The 20693-nt window shown below is 32.0% G+C and overlaps 1 protein-coding gene and 1 long non-coding RNA gene across 6 annotated transcripts; one reads left to right on the top strand and one right to left on the bottom strand.

Annotated features, from left to right (window-relative positions):
* Positions 1 to 12502: 12502 nt before the first annotated feature.
* Positions 12503 to 20186, top strand: LOC129914795 (uncharacterized). Of its 5 annotated transcripts, none has more exons than XM_055994189.1 (2): positions 12503 to 12765; positions 15977 to 20186. In XM_055994189.1, the coding sequence occupies exon 2, from the start codon at positions 15977 to 15979 to the stop codon at positions 18122 to 18124; it is 2148 nt and encodes a 715-aa protein (XP_055850164.1). In that variant the 5' UTR covers positions 12503 to 12765; the 3' UTR covers positions 18125 to 20186. The 5 variants fall into 5 exon arrangements, with proteins under 5 accessions (XP_055850164.1, XP_055850166.1, XP_055850167.1 ...); XM_055994191.1 differs by lacking the exon at positions 12503 to 12765 and adding an exon at positions 12784 to 12910; XM_055994192.1 differs by lacking the exon at positions 12503 to 12765 and adding an exon at positions 12801 to 12989.
* On the bottom strand, positions 14026 to 14904 carry LOC129914796 (uncharacterized). The gene is made up of 2 exons (XR_008772249.1): positions 14507 to 14904; positions 14026 to 14339 (listed from the first exon to the last, which is right to left on the bottom strand). It is a non-coding gene; the product is annotated as an uncharacterized LOC129914796 (long non-coding RNA).
* Positions 20187 to 20693: the final 507 nt, after the last annotated feature.

The following is a 20693-nucleotide window of genomic DNA, read 5'->3' as shown; positions in this document are numbered from 1 at the left end:
TTTGTTGAAGTTCCTCTCGTGTCGTGCTCGTGACTCGTCAAAAATAATAATAACAATATTATTAATATTAATTGGAATAAAAAGCAGGTATGCATTGATGAAATGTAGCTTAGCAAATTTCTAATCAATAATTATTAATCTTTTTTATGTTTTTCGTAGGAAGTCATCTTCTCCTGCAGCCTGACTCCACCACCAACCACGAACAACATTCAACAAATAAAATTTTGGAAAATCAATTATTCCTGCCGCTAAAAACACCTTACAAATTTCCTCACAACTGACACCAGATATCTGTGAACAAGAATAGCTTGCGCCGATGCATGTCATGCGAAATGTGTTTATGATAACGGTCTTAAGCTTTTACAATATTAACAGTGGGATATTTGACTATCAAATAAAAATAACAATGACCCCATACAGGCAATTTCATTTTTCGATTTATTGCCACCGATTGGGCCATTATGCCCCATTGTGCGCTGGCCTGTATGCTGTTTCTCCAGTAAATAATTGTAAACATTTGTGTTTGTGAAAGTTAAATAAATAAAACAATTTCAGTGAAAGAAAAAATAAATCTTGTTCTTTTGTTGGTCGCAAATGCGAAACGTCATCCCTTTTTTGTTCCTCTTTCTGGTAGGTTTTCGATACTCCGCCTCGGGTCCGACTTCGGCTCCGTTTTCTCGGAATGGAGATTTTCACCACACCAATACATATGCAATCGACTTCGCGGTAATTATAATTTCCATACTAATTTGAGCCGCCTTCGGACCAGTTTCTGATCCGAAGTCGGACTCAGCTCCGCCCGAGGCGGAGCGGATTCGGACCGAGGTCGGACTTGTTTGCTTGAAGGGAAGCTCCCTTCAAGCAAGAAAACGGAGTTCAGAAAAGACCTCCGACCGAGAAAAACGGGGTTGCACTCACACACTTGCAACTTTTTGTGTATGAACACAAAGTCGAAGGAGAAATCATGGTGAAAAAACCAATACATATAAAATTGGCTCCGCGGTGATTATAATTCCCATACTAATTTGAGCCGCCTTCGGACCCGTTTCTGAGCCGAAGTCGGACTCAGCTCCGCCTGAGGCGGAGCGGATTCGGACCGGGGTCGGACTTGTTTGCTTGAAGGGCTGTGAGGTGTGTTGATGTCGTGAATCTATCTATGTGTGAGTGTTGGAGGTGTGGTGAATGTCGGGAATCTACCTATTTGTGCGTGTTAACGTCATTTACCACAGCGGTGGTTTTCACATACATTCACAGACAACACCAACGGGCATTTCTTGCAAAAAGTGGGAAATTTATAAAAGCAAACAATGTTTTCCGATCTTGGTATTTCTTTGTCTAAATTTGTCTCCATCCCTATTAACACTTGAAGTCACGGCACCTGGTGGACAGCGTTACATAGTTACATAGATTATTTTCCGATTTGCCGTTCAATGTAGTTTCCATAAGAAAAAAAACAAAAAAATACCTCAAGAAATATTTATTTTACGAATTAATTTTATATGAACGAGTATCAATGCTATGATTGTAAAATGATAATAATATGTTTTTATATCTAACGGCCATATTATTCACTAGTTTAAAAAATACATCTGTATGTAAAATTGTCAAATATCAAAAATAAATCCAAATCCAAAATAGTTATCCCGATTTTAACTATGAAAATAGTTAAAAAATAGTTAAAAATGACTATTTTTTTCTCTGTGTGATAGTGAATACCTATCATGGATTTCGATTTATTTTTAACATTTCAATTTCTTTACATCCAGATGTATTTTTTAAACTAGTGAATAATATGTCCGTAAATCAGGTTTAAAATATATCAAAATGTATAATAATATCTGTGTAATTTGGCTCCAAAAAGTGTAATCGAATTGCCTGAAAACATCAAAAAATACTATAAAAATATAGAAATTATTAAATTATTCTTTTATTTGTTTTGCCTTTTCACAAATAATAGTAAATAAGCACTTTTTTTTTATTTGCAACAATTTTGAAAAAAAAAGACCAAAATAGTTTCTTTATTTTGTTTATTAATTCGTAAAATAAATGTTTTTCGAGGTCTTTTTTGTTTTTTTCTTTTTCTACATTAACGTCTAATCGAAAAAAAATCTATATCATTTTGAGGTTTCCGCTTCAAGTGGTAGATGGTGTTGAAAGCTATTTCCGAAGTCCCAATGGATTTAACATATAAAAGCATACGATCTTGGTAGTGGTTTGTCTATGGTTGTGTCTTCTCTTCAAGCAAGAAAACGGAGATCATTTCTGACAATCCGACCTCAAAACGCGAAATACGAGGTTGCACTCACACACTTGCAACTTTTTGTGTATGAACACAAAATCGAAGGAGAAGCGTGGTGAAAAGTGCGAAAAGGAGAATTGAAGAAAGAAGGACAAAGGCAAGAAAATGACAAAGCGCCATTTTTTTATTTATTGCAGATTGCAGTATCTCGCGTGTCGTGGTCGTAGCTCGTTATTAATATTAAAATTCTTTCAACAAATTATAAAATTTTAACTAAAAATAAAGGTACACATTGCTGAAATGTAAGAAATAGTGTTCTTTTTTTTTTGTTGCAAATGGCTTCAACCTTCAAATGCGAAAGGTCATTCCTTTTTTGTTCCTTTTTGTGGTAGGTTTTCGCTGTTCTGACTCGGGTACGACTTCGGCTCCGTTTTCTTGGAGTGCAGATTTTCACCACACCAACACATATGCAATCGGCTCCGCGGTGATTATAATTTCCATACTAATTTGAGCCGCCGTGGGACCCGTTTCGTAGTCGAGGTCGAACTCACTTCGGAGCCGATTCGGACCGAGGTCGGACTCGTTTGCTTTAAGGGTTGTTATTGTTGCTTTCCATAGATAACGAGTTCGAGTATAATGCCTTCTTTTCGCGAGTCGATTTTAGCCGCACGATATGTCGGTCGACTAGGATTTTTCTATGGGGATGTCACTTTAGTCGCCTGCGACTTACGTTCACATGAGTCGAAAAGCTTTGCCGCACGGCAAAAATCGGCTAGTGAAAAGTCCCCATTACTGCCTTTGATCTTTAAGGCAGTGTTCACATTCGATTTATAATACACGTGACGTCATTGAAATGATGTATATCTTGTATTCTGTATAGCCTGGTATATGGTAAATGTAGTAATGATATTGGCCTTTTGACTGGGTTGTCATCAGGGTATCATTTGAACACGCCAATACCAACTGAGTGGGTGGTGTTCCATTTTTAGCATGACGGCTTTCTTGGCTCTTGGGCCTAGTACGTATGTAGCTGAAGCGAAACGAAAAATTTTGAAGTCTCCAAAGTCAACAGCGAACATGTTAACCAAAAAATACCATCGGGTAGCAAAGAAAAAATAATAAAAATTCAAATCAAAGAATTTATGAAAAAACATCAGAAAATAAGTTTTAAAGCAAAAACAAAACAAATTTAATTTCGTTGAAGATTTCGTTAACGCAATTTTGTATGGAAAATTAATTCAATTAAGCTTTTTAGCTTCATAGGCTCAACGATATAGAGCCTTTCTTAATAGCCTTTTCACACCAAACCCAAAAACGCGGTTTATGGCAAAAAGTTTTCAAAAACCTGAAAAGCGTTCACACCACAAGTTTACAGGTTTTTGTTTGACATTTAAAATATTTTGACATCCAAATGTCAATTTTTGGGTGGGATTTATTTATTTTTGTTTAAATCAGCTCACAAAATTGATCAAATAAAATAAACTCTGACAATTTAAATATAATTTTATTTATTTGGTCGTAAAATAATGTAGTTTCATTTTTATTTCTTCCGGAGAATAATATATTGGCCGCCCCTCAAATTCTTTAGACAAAGTTCCAACAGAAACTCTTCATGAAGAGAGAAGATGCATCTTCGGTCCCCCACATCTTTTTTTTTTGTTTTTTCTTGTTCTGCTCTACCATTTTCTATAATAATTAATGAAAGAAATAAAAAAACGAATTTGATTTATATTATCAAAAAAAATCAACAAACCGCATTTGTAAAACAACTAGTTATCTTTGCCTGTCAGTTTTTTTTTTTTTTTTTGTCTGCTGTCAGTTCTTTTTTTTTTGTCTGCTGAATTGTTGCTGAATTCCTCAAAAGGTTTGTTTGGTTATTTCGTTTGGAGTTGAATGTTTTCATTTTCAGGTTTTTGACGAGTTTAATCAAAAACTTGTGTTTTACGAAAACTTGTGGTTTATGAAAAATGTATGGAAAAACTTGTGTTTTTGATATAGGTTTTTGGGGTTTTTCGCAAAAACCGCGTTTTTGGCTTGGTGTGAAAAGGCTATAAATTCGATGATAAACTGAACTAAAATTATTGAAGAGGTTGGAATAAACTTTAAAAAAATATAATAAAATAGAAAAAAAAAACATTTTAAATTCTACTTATTTTCAGTTTATAACTCCAAATAGACCCCAAATAAATTACCGTCGACCACATTTATTTAAGGGGCGTTCATGAAACATGCAAGTTAAAATTTTCCATTTTGCGATGTGGTAAAGTATGCCCTGAATCATGAATACTCCTAGTATTTCTAAATGCAATTTATTTTTATTTGTAAAAAAAAAACTCAGATTCTATCACTATTTTCTATAAAAAAAAATCGATATTCAATAACCTAAACTAAAAACAACGTAAATTTGTGGTCCTTATAATTTATTTAAAAACAGAATGATATTATTTTTTATTGACCCCAAAACATCGATACATACAAATATAAAAACATAAGATGAAATTTATTTTTTAAATATTTATTTTTCTATCGAATGCATTTCGAACTTAATATTAAAAGTTCATCTTCAGTGCGAGTTTAATAAAATAAAATGAAACAAACAAAGGTGACATTTAAAACAAAAACAACGTGCTTCATAAATCTATCACTGTGTAAAATTTAAACAACATTTAATGTTGTAACACAATTTTATAGTTTTAATAGTTTTAAAACCTGTATGTGAAGCCGGCCACCTTTCAGAATACTAAAAAATTATTATAAAAAGTACATTTTATTTCAAGAATTATTCGAAAATGTTGATATTTGACGTTTCTGTGCTTTATTTTATAAGACAAAATCCTTAAGAGGCCGGTTACTAGCAACTCTACCCTATAGTGCACTTTGAATCTACAAAGGAAAACATTGAGACAATAAGAAGAGAGCTTACAGCTTACCCTCATGAAATCGGAAATTAATTGTGTAGAAACTGTTTCACTGAAGCAGAGGAAGCGCAGTTTGGTGTAATATGCAAAGCAAGGCCTAAGGATATGAATAATCCAGAATTATGTTTACAGAAAACTCCTGATTAGAGATTGCAATCTCGGGATTCGGGATCCCAGCCCATTTTTTGATCCCGAAAATCCCGGGATTCTAGCTCTCCAATCCCGGGATTTTTGGGATTGGTGGCTAAATATTCGCAAACAAAAAATAACGCAATTCTACAAAAAAATGTTAAAATGGAACATGGGAAATAACATTCCTTATTACTTTATTGCAAAACAAGGTCGGAAAGCGATGATTGAACGCTTTGCAATTTTAAAACAGAGCATTCGAAAATCGCTTATCGATCTGAATCACCCTATAAGGTTTGAAGAAACAGATTTTGATTTAATAAATGAGATAATTGAAGTACTGGCTGCTGGCTCCCATAAAATTAACAGTTGAATCTCTTTGCCGTTCTGATTCTAACTTGTGTACAGCTGGCTGATGGCATGGTATAAAACATAGAGGAAGGAAAGGTATTCCTTCCTCTATGGTATAAAAAGAGAAGGTATGATCATTAGAAAAAACTCTGTATCGAGAACTGTCAAAACTTAAAAATGCCTACTTAAGGTTTTGACAGCTGCCCATTGAAATGGTTGTTGTAAACAAATTTGTCTTGGAAGTTGTTGTTGCTTTTGACTTTGTCAAATATTAAACGTCAAAACCTTATTACCTCATTTTGTAAGATGGCGGCTCTAATGATCATACCTTGTCTTTTTATACCATGGGCTGATGGTGCTCTTACATTTTTTTTTAAGCAGTTAGAGTCAAAAACTTCAACAATAAGTAACAAGTTGAAGACAGCTTTCATTAATCGCTTGAGCTTGCGGCAGCGAGCAGAGCTATCTGGTGTTCTTGCTTACCTACAGTAATTTTCGAAAACTCAAGCCCAGAAGTAAGAAATTTATTTTCGAGTCCTAGCAATAAAGCAAAATGCATCAATTTTAAAACGTGTGGGTGCTGTCAATATTCAAGAAAATTAACCTGGTGCTGTTCTAAGCTGCAAACATCAACTTTCCTTGAAAGAAAAATTAGAAAATGAAATAAAAATAGTCTCGAAAACACAGGACCCCACCAAAATATAGAAGCAGCTGATGAAACGCCACTAATTAAAGCCATCAAAAGAGAGATGCTGCTTTTTGAAGACGGGATAAAGTCTAGTACGCAGCTCAAGCAAAACGAAATTTTCAAAAATACAAAAACAGTATAACGAAATCTTGAACGAAAAATTTCGTTTTTTCTAGCGAAAAATTGGAGAGTTTTCACTCATTTGTCACTTACTTTTAATTAATTTTCTGTTGTTTTTCTTGATTTTAAATTAATTTGGAATTTTTTTTATTTTAACTTTGACAGAATACTCGATGATATTTTTTCGTTAGCATTTTCGTTGTCGACTTTGGAGACTTGAACATTTTTCGTTTCGCTTCAGCTGCGTACTAGACTTAAGAGGAAAATACTTAGAGGAGGCCATAAATATACTTCTTAACTAAAATTGTGTACTTTATGTAAATAAAAATTAAAACATAAATTTTTGTCCCGACGTTTATGGTTAAATTTCATTTGAAAGTAAAATTTAAAAATTTGAAAGTAAAAAAGGTAGACTTGTTTACTAAGCCTAGTACCTACCTACGCAGCTTAATCGAAACGTAAGTTTTCATACAAAAATAGCACAGCGAAATCTTGAACGAAATTAATTTTTTTTTTGCAAGGGCATATGATACCTTATGAAATTGAAAATAAAAGCTGACATGCTGGAGGAGATATGAGGATAAAGAAAAAATAACAAATAATTAGATTTTTTTTTTTTTTTTTTTTTTGACGGGAGGAAATCTTCAAAAGACACTTGGCAGTATTCGACACCAAGTAGTGTGGGACTCTTAACCACTAAAACCACCTCTTTATCAGGACCAATCTTGAGAGATCGACATCAGATTTTTCTTTCTTAACTTTGTAAAATCACTTTGGGGGAAGTTTAAACATTTAATACTTTCCCATGTTTTTTTAGACCATAAGCTCATGAGGCTTGGTTCTTCTTAATCTCCGAACATGGTTTCTTGTATTCAAGACGGACACCATTTCAGAATTGGTATGACATTGCAGTCTCTGATTATGGGATACAGCGTATTTTTTAACAACTTCTGTAACCGTTTCTATTTGTAAGTCACGATGTAGATCGCTATTTCTTATGTACCAGGGTGCATTAACTATTCCACGAAGGACTTTTTTTTGGAATTTTTGGATGATTTCGGTATTTGTTTTCTTTGTACAGCCCCATAATTGGATACCATAGGTCCAAACAGGCTTTAGTACTTGATTATACAGCATTATTTTGTTTTGGGTTGATAAATCAGAGTTGTTACCAAGTAACCAGTACATTTTTCTATATTTCAAGTTTAGTTCTTCTCTTTTCTTTTTGATGTGCTCTTTCCACTTTAGCTTTGCATCCAAAGTCATTCCAAGGTATTTGGCCGTATTGGCGTAAGGTACAGCTTGATTATTAATGAATATTGGAATATTGTTTATCTTTTTATTTGTAAAGTTTATATGTGAAGATTTTGTTTCATTGAGTTTGATACGCCATTTTTCGGTCCAATCTCTGACTGTGTCGACGGCATATTGCAGCTTTACTGCTCCCCTAGAGACACATTTGTCGGGTACCAAAATTGCGGTATCATCTGCAAAAGTAGCCATTATGGTGTGATTCCCAACTGGGATATCCCTTGTGTATAGTAAATACAGGGTAGGACCTAGGACACTTCCTTGTGGTACACCGGCTTCTATTTTCTTCAATTCCGAATATTCTTGATCGTACCTTACTCTAAACAATCGGTCTGAGATGTACGATTTTAATATTTCATAGTACTGTCTGGGAAGATCCCTTTGCAGTTTGTACTCAAGTCCCTCATGCCAAACCTTGTCAAAGGCTTGAGCAACATCTAAGAAAATAGCTGAACAGACTTGTTTTTCTTCTAATGCTTTTTCTATTACATCCGTTATTCTATGAACTTGGTCTATCGTGGAATGTTTATTTCTAAAGCCAAACTGATGATTTGGGATTAACCTTCTTTCTTCTATAATTTTGCTAAGTCTCTTCAGAAGCAGTTTTTCAAAAACTTTTGCCATAATTGGTATAAGCGATATTGGTCTGTAAGACGTCACTTCTGTAGGTGGCTTACCTTGCTTGGGTATGACAATAACTTCAGCAATTTTCCAATGGTGTGGGACATACCGTTGCTTAAGGCATGCATTTATTATATATTGGAGTTTTATGAAGGCTTTCAAAGGCATTTCTTTCATAACCTGAGCAGTAATAAGATCGTAACCTGGTGATTTTTTATTTGATAGTTGATGTAAACACATACTTTTTACTTCTTTTAATCTTACAATTGGTATTTCACTTTCATCTATCTTATCAACAAGCTGTAAGCTATTTTCAGCCGCGTTTGTTGGGTATGGCTTAAAAACATTCGCAAGATGCTCCGCGAAAAGGTTAGCTTTTTCTTTTGGGTTACCGATCCATTTCCCATCTTGAGATTTCAAGGGAGAGTTTAGTAACTGCGGTCTTTTCAGGCGCTTGGCTGCTTTCCATAGCGAAAAATCGGTTGAAGCATCAGTCGTTAAATTCTTTAGGAATGTACTGAGTGAATCATTTTTGAATTTATAAATTTGTTTTTTAAGATTGTTGCTTATACGGTTAAACGTTGTTTTATCATCTGGAAATCTAGTATTTTGCCATTTTCTTCGAGCTCTTCTTTTCTCTTTTATCAACTCTCTTATCTCTAAAGGATATTTTATTTCATTTTGTCTTCTATTAGAAAATGTTGGAGTACTTTCTTCAGCGGCCTGTTGCACATCAGCAATAAATTGTTCCACTTCATGGTCAATTTGCTCGATTGTATCCATAGGAGATCTTAAATTTATAAAACTTAAAAGCCTTTCTCTAAAATCACTCCAGTTTGTTTTCTTATTTACAAGCTTTGGATTACTTTTTTCTATTACTTCCAATTCACTTAGTGATAGAATCACTGGAGTATGATCTGATGACAAGTCATAATTACCTTCGACACTAATGTGATTTCGTTTGATTCCTTTAGCTACGAAAAAGTCAATAAGGTCTGGTATTTTGTTAGTATCGGAAGGCCAGTAAGTAGGCGACCTGGAGGAATAGAATTCGCAATTGTATTTACGGCCTGCTTGGAAAAGTCTTTTGCCTTTAGTTGATATAAGTCTTGAACCCCAATGGGTGTGTTTCGCATTGAAGTCTTCACCAACAAGAAAGTTATGCCCAAGAAGATTTAATAGATCTGTATAGTCATCTTCTGTCGGGGAGCGCCTTGGTGGGCAGTATATAGCTGCTATCTTAAACTCTTTCTTTTTCATACCAATACTAATAGTTGTTACTTGCATATTTTCATTAGTAAGCTTGGTTTCTTCATAATGTTTTAAGCTTTCTTTTATAAGAATCGCCGATCCACCTCTTGCCTTGTCAGCTGGATGTGGAGCGTGGTAACATGAATAGTTTTCTATTACATTATCTAGACTTTGTCCATTGGAGAAGTGAGTTTCGGACACCAGGCAAATATCTATATGTTCTAGATCTAAAAAGATAAAAAGAAAAAAAATATTTACCAAATCAATTGAGATCAGAATCGGAAATCTTAGAGGATTTTGTAAAGCAAGGTGAAGGTAATACAAATGATTAAACTATTGGTGTACCTACCTATATTCAAAACTCTAATGGCCGATTTCACCAAGGACTTTTAAACATACAAAATTGGATTTTTTCGTTTCGCCAAGCACTTTTAAATTCAATAAGCTTTTAAACACCCTTACAAACTTAATGCCGATTTTCTGCTCATCAAAGTGATTTTAGTGTTTGTTTATGATATTGGACATTAGAACGTTTTCTATTGTTATAAAAACCCAATCTTCGGGTTTGAAAATTGAAAGGTACACATAAGTTCTGATATAGCAAAATTGTTTGTATCATTTCATAATATAATTACACTGGTCAACAAAATTTGACTTTTTTTTTTGCCACAAGAACCAAAATATACTTTTCTAGTACTTTTTGGGGTGCTAAATCCCAATCTGAAGTCAGAAAAATTTTAATGGAATCCGTTTTTGAAATATTACCGTTATAAAATGCTAAAAAACGTCATTTTTGCTGTTTTCGAGGTTCTGTTTTTATGTGGGGTAATTCATTATAAACAAATTTGTAACGGTTATTATAAGAACTGATATTCTACTTTCAAAAACTGTTTAAATTTCCCCGATATCTTTTTTATTGCTAGAGATATCTTAAGTTTCAGTTAATAAGCCAAAGAGAAACTAAACTTAATTTAAAGATTAAGTTACTGGTCACAGAATTTTTGCCACAAGAACCAAAATATACTTTTCTGAAGGTTTTTGGGTTGCTGAGCTCGAATCCGCAATCAGAAAAATTCTATTAGTCTCCGTTCTTGAAATATAACCGTTATAAAAAAAACGTTTATTTTGCATTTTATAACGGTAATATTTCAAGAACTAAGGCTAATAAAATTTTTCTGATTGCGGATTCGAGCTCAGCAACCCAAAAACCTTCAGAACAGTATATTTTGATTCTTGTGGCAAAAAAAGTTTAATTTGGTTGGCCAGTGTTGTTTCTGATTCAAAGACCGCTATTTAAATTTTAAATATCTCGGGCAGTAAAAGAGATATCGGAAAGATTTAAACATTTTTTGAAAGAATAAAATCAGTTCTTATAGCCACCGTTACAAATTTATTTATCATAATGTATTACCCCACATAAAAACATAACCTGGAAATCAGCCAAAATGACGTTTTTTGACATTTTCTTACGGTAATATTTAAAAAACGGAGGCCAATAACAATTTTCTGACTGCAGCACATCAAAAACTACTAGAAAAGTATATTTTGGTTGTTGTGGCAAAAACCTTGTTGACCAGTGTTATTGGTTTAAAATGCATGTTAGTTTACACAAAATTATATTGGACGATGCTGGTCTGATTGTAAGCTTTCCAATCCCTATCAGATAGCCTTGAGAAGATGTTTTTTTTTTTTTAATATTCAGGGCCCCTGTTCTGTAACTTTATCACTGGCGATAAACGTTTTTCAACGTCTTCAAAATCAATTTTCTTCCATAAATAAAGCAAAATGTCTTTCAAATTCAGATATCATGAATTAATAAATTATGATCTGGAACAAAATTTCTTTTAAAGTCATTCAAATATTTTATCGCCAGTGATAAAAGTTACAGAACATGGGCACAGATTCGGATTTTCAAAAAAAGTGTCCAGAAATGCGACACATACTGATCTTCTCCATTGCATGTTTATCTCTTCTGACCCAAAAATAACCGAATTGAAGGAAATGCTATAATTCGACAAAACGAATACCAGTCCTTGGAAGTTATAGAAATTGTTTTAAATGAATTAAAACTTTTTCAAAAGCAAAAAGACAAAAAAGAATTAATGTTCAGCTCAAAATCGACCACTATGCGTGGGCAGCAGCAAAGCTGCGGTAATGAACATTTTTATTATTCATAGAATTTTAACAACTCTATAACAAATTGCATTCTTAAGATTGGTGTTGTATGGTAAAAGCACTTGTTGGTTGTATATATGTATTATGCTTTTTTAACTGTTATCATAGATGGCAAAGTTAAATTATTTTAAGTCAATTATAAACAAATATATATGTTTATCTGCGATATAAATATATAAGAATTTATATTTAAAGTAAAACAATCATAAAGCTTTGAAGGTCAAGTTCAGGAGAAAGAAAAAAAAAATTTAAATTGAACTTGTCCTCACAATACGTAGCTACTACCTATAGGTACCTACATTTCAGACCAATACAGCAAAAAAGTTAACTTAAACTTTCCTTTCGAAACAAACAATCTGTTGAGCGTTTTCTGCATGTAAGCATCTCAATTTAAAAACGTAGTATACACATATAAATATTATAAACATAGATATATGTACTCATTGTTGGGCCTAGGATGCATTAAGTATCAATATCTACTAAAAAAGCTTCCATAAAATTCTATGTTGCTGCTCTGTTGCTCATGTTGAACTTGTTCATACGACGTACAAAAATACAAAAAAAAAAAAGCTAAAGAAAACATAAGAAAACGCGTGCGTCACTAAAAAATTATACTTCTAACCTCCAAAAGCGCTGGAAATATAGAGCTTTCCTAGTTTTTCTCTCCATGATATATTCTGGCTTATCATGGTTCTTCTTCATTTGCAAACCTAGTGTATTCGTGGAGACATTTTTAATATACAGACAATTTTGTGTATTGTTGTTAATTCATCCCCTAAATAGCTATAGCAGCACAAATATCTTTCCTACTATTCGAGAGTCATCGAAAAAACGCACATACACACTGGCAAATTGAAGAAAATTGAGCACAACATCTCGGTGAAGTTCAATTTTATATGATAGAGAGTCACTAGTCATGTAGACGGATATCATGGGTACAGGACGTACAATATTTTTCAAAAGTAATAAAAAGTTCCAAGAAAAAAAAAAGTACCTAGTTTAAATAACATTAATATAGATTTGAAAAAAAAAAACATCGATTGTTTTTTGGAAAAATGAGATTTAAACACAAAAAGACAAGGATTACTTTTTGATGTTGCATTTGCGGTTTGGGTTTTAATTTTTGTTTACTTTATAACATTTTTTACTGTCCAACAATCAAATAACCTTGCATTCAAATATTTTGGTGTGTAAGGCACAGAAAAATATTTTGCTGAATTTTATTTACATTTTTCTTTTCTTGATGTTGTTTTATTTTTATCTGTATTTATTTATTTAGTATAAATGAAAGTAAATTTCGTTATGTAATATTTTTATTTAAAAAATAAGTGTTTTAAACATGTTTTTCTCACAATCATGTTTACAAAATAAAACAAAATATTTCATCTTCTATAAACAAAAAAATTTCAAGTTCATTAGTTTAAAAAAAAATTTCGTATTTAAAAAAGAACAAAGGAAATAGAAAAAAATGTGAAAGGTCAAAGTTCCTTAAACATTGGATGGATAAGCTGTTGATTTAATTCTGTTTCCTGTTATGTTTTTTTTTCAATTGGTTCGAAAGTAAAAGTGCACACTTGAAAAATAAATTTGTTAGGTACATATATTATTCAAAATGGCTTTGGCTCCTATTTAAATTAAGTAAACAATTTATACAAAAAAATCAATGTTTTTCGTGATATATTTCCTGGAAGACCTTATACTATATTTATGAAAGTTTTGTGCATACAAAATTTTATCAAAAATCAATAAAATTAAGAAATAACATTAATTAAACTACAATTATAATAAAAAAATAACATAGACAATTAAAACAGTAACGACAACAAACAAACCATAAGGATAAGAAAATCCAATAATAATAAAATTGTTAGTGTTGTATAGCTATCTACTTCTGTGACATCACCAAAAAAAAAAAAAAAGAAATTAAACAATCAGTATGATTTTTGAATTCATGAAATTTTACTACAAGTGTAAGAAAAAAAAAACGAATAGGTACCTATCTGAAGAAAAAAAAAACAGCCTTCAGTTCTCAATTATAGGAAGAGTTAATACAAATACATATGTAAATGCTAGGATTGAAATACTTATACCTACTACTTTTTATTACTTAATTATTTTGCACACACTGACACACAAACTTTCAAGGTCAAGTGTGTGTAGAGATATGTGCATCGCTGATTGCTTTAGTCCAAACAACAACAAAGAAATAAACAATTGGGGCGTTGAAAGTTTGATGGAGTAGGTATTTTATTCATGTACCTCTAAATATACAAGTTTATGATAAATTAAATTAAAAGTCCGATCTCCGAACATTGTGTACTTCTGTGTATTGTGTCTTTTTTTTTCCAATATTCTACGTCATCATATCAATAAAAAATATTTGTAGCTTCGATCCATTCCCTATAATAAGTAAGACTATACGTTGTCATGAAATAGTTCCGAGTGACCCGCGCGATATAAAAGATAGGAATGTATATGAAGTGGATAACCCATATGTGCGTACTCAACAGCATTAATTTTTTCTTTAAAAGGTATGCTGAAATTAAATGATTGTTACTGACCATGAAAGAAAATTTTAGTAGGTATCTACTTTGAAAATACAAACCAAAATCTAATAATTTTGGATAGTCCGCAAACAATCAGTTTGGAAGAAATTCCAACTCACTAAACTGCAAAATTATTCGCAATTACTTACTTACTTACTTAAACATTTCTTCTAAAGTCAATTTGGTGCCAATTCCATGGGAGATGATAGAATTTTTTTAGTTGCTTAAATTGATTTATTTAGGGCAAATTATTTGAATTTCTATTAAACTGAAAATCGTCATTAAAATACTGTTTTTTTTTTTAATTAAAAAAAATATTAATTTAGACCCAATTCAGTCACTCTTCATTAAATTTAAAGTCGCCATTTAGAATGGAAATTTAAAAGTTCGTATGTGATTTGACAGATTTTCAAATTTTAATGGCGACTTAAATGAATAAATTTATTCATTTTCAAAATAGTTTTTTTTTTTTAACTACAGTCATTCTATAGATAACCTTCAAAATATGAAGTATCTATACCTAATCCATTCATATCCGATATTACAGCTACGCAAAATATTTGTTATTATTTTGTATGATAATTCGTAATCCTTTTAACGAATTAATGTTCTTTTTTTACTTTTTTCACGAATTAAAAAAATTAAAAAAGCGAGAAATAAAACGAGATGGATTTGAATAAAAGAATTGCGTATAAGGCAATTATATTGTGTGGTAAAGATTACTTACGAATTTTAATGGCGCCCGGGCGAGGGCAAAACTTTTTTTTAAAGAAAAGGTGCAATGGTTATAATATTATAAAGAAAAGGAATTGATAAAATTCATTCATTCGTGGTTGTGGAGCACAAAATCGTAAGATGATGAAATAGAAATACACTGAACATTTTATTTAAAAACTTCAATATATTATATCAAATAAAACTGCATACTTGTTTTGTAGGGCAGTTTGATTTCAGATGTTGTTTTATTGCTTTGAAAAACGAAATTTATGTTTTATTTTATTTATTTATTTTTTTTTATACCTACATTTCCCAAATTTTTCTATAAAAGGTCATTTAAGCAACTTGAACTCTAAGAGCAAGTTCGTGCGACCCAGTCGTTCATTTTATTTAATTTTAAGTTGATAGTGAAAATTTCACTTTGACAATTTAAATATTAATATTGACTGAATTTTACGTTTCAGTTTATTGTGCTGATATTTCTTTCTTTTTATTTTTTACTAATTTATGGCGTTTTTAATTGGCAATCCGGAATTTTTTTTATTCCGAAGAATCTGAAGTTTGGTGTGAATGTATTGGTTGAGTTTGACATGTTTCACATATATGTGTATTCGCACCAAATTTCATTTGTTTTTGTGCTGCAAACATGGTATGAATGTTTGAGTGATTCTGCTTCTGATTCTGTGAGTTTTGCTTTGCTTGGTTTAGTTTTGATAAATGTTGCTTTCGAATATAAAGAGTACACCTTACGTATGAAATATGATAGCTGTGTAACTTTCTGTCCGTTATCACTTCCAACTACTAAAATTCTATCTTTAATGTAAAATTATTCGTATTTTAGGTGAAAATATAATCGTATTTTAAAGATTACACATCGTTTTCAACATGTTATTTTTTTATTTCCTTACAGATGGACTTAACTGTGCCACCAGAGCTCGAAGAGCTTATTTTGTGTAGTTGCTGCTTTTTGCCCTTCAACGACACCGATTCCATTCCAAAACTTTTAAGTTGTCGTCATTATTTTTGTTTAAAATGTGTCAATTCGTTAATGCAAAAAGGTAGCGAACTTTATTGTATGCACTGTTGGAAACGTACGGAAGTACCCGGTCCCGAAATGAAACCGGACAATCTGCCAACATATGGTGCAATATTATTTTTAACACAGAATATGAGTATGCTGAGCATATGTAAACCGAAAATATCATCTGGCAAACAGCGTTCATCATCGTCAACATCATCTGTTAATTCGAACAATGGCGGTGGTGGTAATGGTTGTGGCGGCGGTAACACCACCACAAACAGTAATTCTAGTTCAACAACTACCAGCGGAAATAGTGGTAGTTCCAGTTCTCAATCAGACGTTACATTAGCACAAGCAAACATAAATACTACAATTAAAAAGGGCGAAAACTGCATGACACATGCAATGCCAAATACGTTATGGTGCACCAAATGCAGTATACTTGTGTGTCGAGCATGTGCAGCATCTGAGGACCACAGAAGCCATATAGTTAAAAGCCACGGCGAGGCTAAAGAAACTATTCAAACCGATATTTCTAATGAGCTTTTTTCAATGCAAAAAACACTAAACGATGTACAACATTTAGTTTTGAAACAACGAGATTTTTTGCTTAAGATTTTAGAATCATGTACAGCATTAAAAACTCAAATCGAAACAGAGTTAATCAATCACATACCCACCCTTGAAATCGCTGAAATGCGTGAAAGTTTATGCAAAGCTAAAATTTGTTTAGATATGCTGGATAAACAGTCGCCCGCCGATGCACTTAAGTTGTATACTACATTACATTTAGAGAAGCAACGTTTGATAAGCAGGTACCAAGAAATGTTCCTACAATGCAAACTTGATGATTTGATTAAAAATTATGGCATTGTTTTTGATTTTGATCTGATCAAACAAGCCCTTGTTCAATTACATAGCTGCGTTATAGGTGGTGGCAATTTTGATACATTTAGCTCCTTGAATGGGGCAACAATGCACCATCAGAATCCAGTGTTATTGCTGGCAAATTACTGTATTTCACAACTATATTCTCGACACGTTTTGACTATGAAACAACAGCAAATACTACTTAGTAATGGCAGTAGTGTTTACTATCAATCAAATCTTCATCATACACAATCATCACAAGCCAAGGTCCCACCGCAACCTAATCATAGTAGTCAGTCCCCACCACAAGAAGGAGGAACTGCTCAAGTTAAAACCTATGCCGATATAACAACCAGTTCGCTAAAATCGAATCAAAATCATCAACACCCGAGCAGTACGACATCATCTAACAATGTATTTGAAAACCATCATGGTGAAGGTGGTTTAGGACCAGTAGCTCCACCTAATGGGGTACGAATGTCAGCACCTCCAACAGATACCTATGCAGGTAATGACTTTAATGGCTTGACCGTTCCAACACTTACAATGATACAACACATGCATCAAAAACAACAACAACATTCCAACCAAATACAAAAATCTAGAGGACAACAGCAGCAACAAGCGAATACAACAGCTAATCTTTTATGCAGTCCCAGTATTCATGTGTATCCGATTTATTATTTTAACATTGATATGAATGGTCAAACGATTGGGCGTATACTGATTGAAGTTCGAAACGATGTTGCGCCAAAAATGGCTAACAATTTTGGAGCACTTGCCACTCATGAACTTGGATTTGGATACAAAGGTTGCCAAATTTTTCAGTGCTGGGAAAATGAAAGTATTATAACTGGTGATTTTGAGCTTAATAATGGCCGTGGTGGACGGTCGGTTTTTGAAGAGAATTTTTTCATGCCTGACGATACAAAAATTTTAGCTATTCGTGGTTCAGTCGGTATGCGCCGCAGTCAGAAACGACATGATAATATGGGTTTGGTTGGTTCTCAATTTCGTGTAATACTTCGAGAAATGCGTGGATTTACTGGCATTTTTGCATTCGTTGTTGATGGTCTAGAATTAGTTGAGAAAATAAGTCAAACAGGAGATTCTGCAGGAAAGCCGCAGAGTAATGTTGTGATTCAAAACTGTGGTAAATATCAGTAGGATATAGAACATGCTTGTAAAAAAAAAATATATTTTTTTTTTAATTTCACCTCTTCATTGAAAATATATATTCTTTTAAGCTTCATTTTTATTCCATGTGACAATTAAAAATATGAAAACTATTACAATTTATCTAGAAAAAAAAATATATATTTAAAAGGGTATTTAAATTGCGCGCATTTGTTTGACAAATAAAATACTTCTAAAAGGTACCTGTTAATAGAGAGAAAAAAATATATATATATATTATTTTTATATAACAGCCGACATTGTTTTTTCTAATAAATTTATTTTTGCGTTTCTCTTCAATCAATCTTCTTCGGAACTTGCATTTCCCAAAGTTTTTTTTTAAGTTTAAAATTTTTTTAAATACTACGAAAATTCATTTATGATGGGAGTTGAAATTCACTTTGAAATTGGGAATTTTCTTTTGACCCATATTAATTTGTTCTTTCAACACTTTTTTGTTTTAAAAGAATTCATATAACAGGCACTTTGGTTATTTGAATAATTCAAACCGTATCAGAGTTATTTATAAAATCATATTCCTAAAGACATTTTTTCTGTTTAAAAACGATTCTTTTATCTTAACCGTTATTAACTCATGAGTAGTAGATCTAGTACATTTACTGGTAGATCTACACTTTTTATCACTTATCCATATATAAAGAAAATTAAATGTCCACTAAAAAAAAATGAGCTGGCAATGGTGTTTAAGATCCAGCTGACACTCACTTAGAAAAATTAAATTAAATTTTAAAAGAGAAGTTTAGTGGTCCACGCACAGGCTATCAGACGTCCCGATTTTGGCGGGCTAGTCCCGAAACATAAAGTGGTTGTTCCGAATTAGGTACCAAATGTCCTGATTTGTCCCGGACATATTTCGGTTTCTAATCAGTTTGATTTAGAATTAAATCTTAACTTAATTAAAAAAATTATTTTCTTATCAACTTTTTCTTAAGAAAATAAATAAGGAAATTTTTAAATTTGTAATAGGAATTTCTCTTCGAAACACTATGAACACTGGTTTCAATCATCGTAGTATTGGTTTTGTTTGAAATCTCGAAATTGGTTTGATATGAAACCAATACTTGCCGATCAATGAAAAAGCTTAAAATATGTTGTGCAAATTGTTTAAAAATTGTAACCAAGTTAATATTTAATGTACATGTATTAATAAACAAAACATACAAATGTACATATAAATTTACTATAAACTTTAGGAATAGGTACAAATTACGCAGAAAGCAAAATTTGATGTTTTATTGATGTCGCCCTAAGCTTATCTTTTTTTTTAAATGTTTAGGGAAAACTATAATTGACGGAAGGTGGCTGACGCTACAGGGTGCAAATATAGAAAATGTAATGGATAAGAACTTAACGAAAAAAGTGAAACAGCATTCGGAACCGCACTTGACTGAATTAAACTTATCAAAGTGTTAAGGCAGAACAGATTTGCATTCCTTTTATTTATTTAACTATGGGTACCTAACTTATGCTTTTGACTTTTTGACTGCTTCCTCCTACTATAATAATTCTGCCTTTATACTTTGGTAAAATACACTGAAATTAATTTTGCGACTCAAAATTGGTTTCCCAAAATTGCAAATGTTTTGGACATTATATAGGTCAAAAGAAACAATTTTAAAATATCGTAAATTCTTCATTTAAAATTAAAAAAAAAAACATTAAGATAAAAGAGTCATGTCTCACATGCCATCTTCGTTCCTTTTGTTAAATGTACTTTTTGGTACATAATTTATATACTCTAAACAACTTTGTAGTTCGTTGTGACCACTACTTTGTACACGAAAAACTTATTGAATTACGAAAATATTCAAGAAACAAAAAATATAAATGAATTTTCCCAAGATCTCTATAAAGATTTTTCTGATGAAATACAAGAAAAAGTAAACCGAAGATACAATTCATTTGACATTAAACCAAACAGAGACAGTTCACCCTACATTATGATCTTTCAAAACAGTAATAAGAAAAGAATTACAAAAAAAAAAACTAGTAAAATTCAAAAAATAAAGACTTTCTAAGTAAACGTTAAGAATGTACATAATAACCCATAGTTCATCAAAAGATTAAAAAAGACTGGTGTTTATCATTAAAATTGATTTGGAAAAGAAGAAGAAGGAATAATATTATAAGATCTCCGGGAAGGATCAATATACTATATTTGGTTGCTATATTATGAAATATGTAAATAAAATAAATTTAAAAAATCATTGTATTAAATAAATTTGACAGAAAATTAACGAAATAAATGTTTAATTATTATGAACAACTTGATCAAAGACATTAAAAAAAAGCGAAGATCGCTGCGTTTCATTGATCATATTGTCTTCCATCCTAATAATCAATTATACCTATACTTTGTCGTATTGAGTCATTCTTTTTTCATATCAAATAATATTGTTAAAAAATAAAGTAGTTAACTTTCCATCGAACACTTGATGCAACTTCAGATTTTTTTGATTTTTTTGGTTTGGTAGGTTTGGAGATCATTGCCCAATTTCGAAGCGCATTGAAAATATTGTCATGAATGGTTAAAAATGAA

Source organism: Episyrphus balteatus, chromosome 3 (genome assembly GCF_945859705.1).
Source record: "Episyrphus balteatus chromosome 3, idEpiBalt1.1, whole genome shotgun sequence".
Classification (NCBI taxonomy): Eukaryota; Metazoa; Arthropoda; class Insecta; order Diptera; family Syrphidae; genus Episyrphus; species Episyrphus balteatus.
This window is presented reverse-complemented; position numbering and strand designations above follow the sequence as displayed.

Coding starts and splice junctions, on each gene's coding strand:
- LOC129914795 (XM_055994189.1), top strand. CDS start 15,977: ATGGACTTAACTGTGCCACCAGAGCTCGAAGAGCTTATTTTGTGTAGT.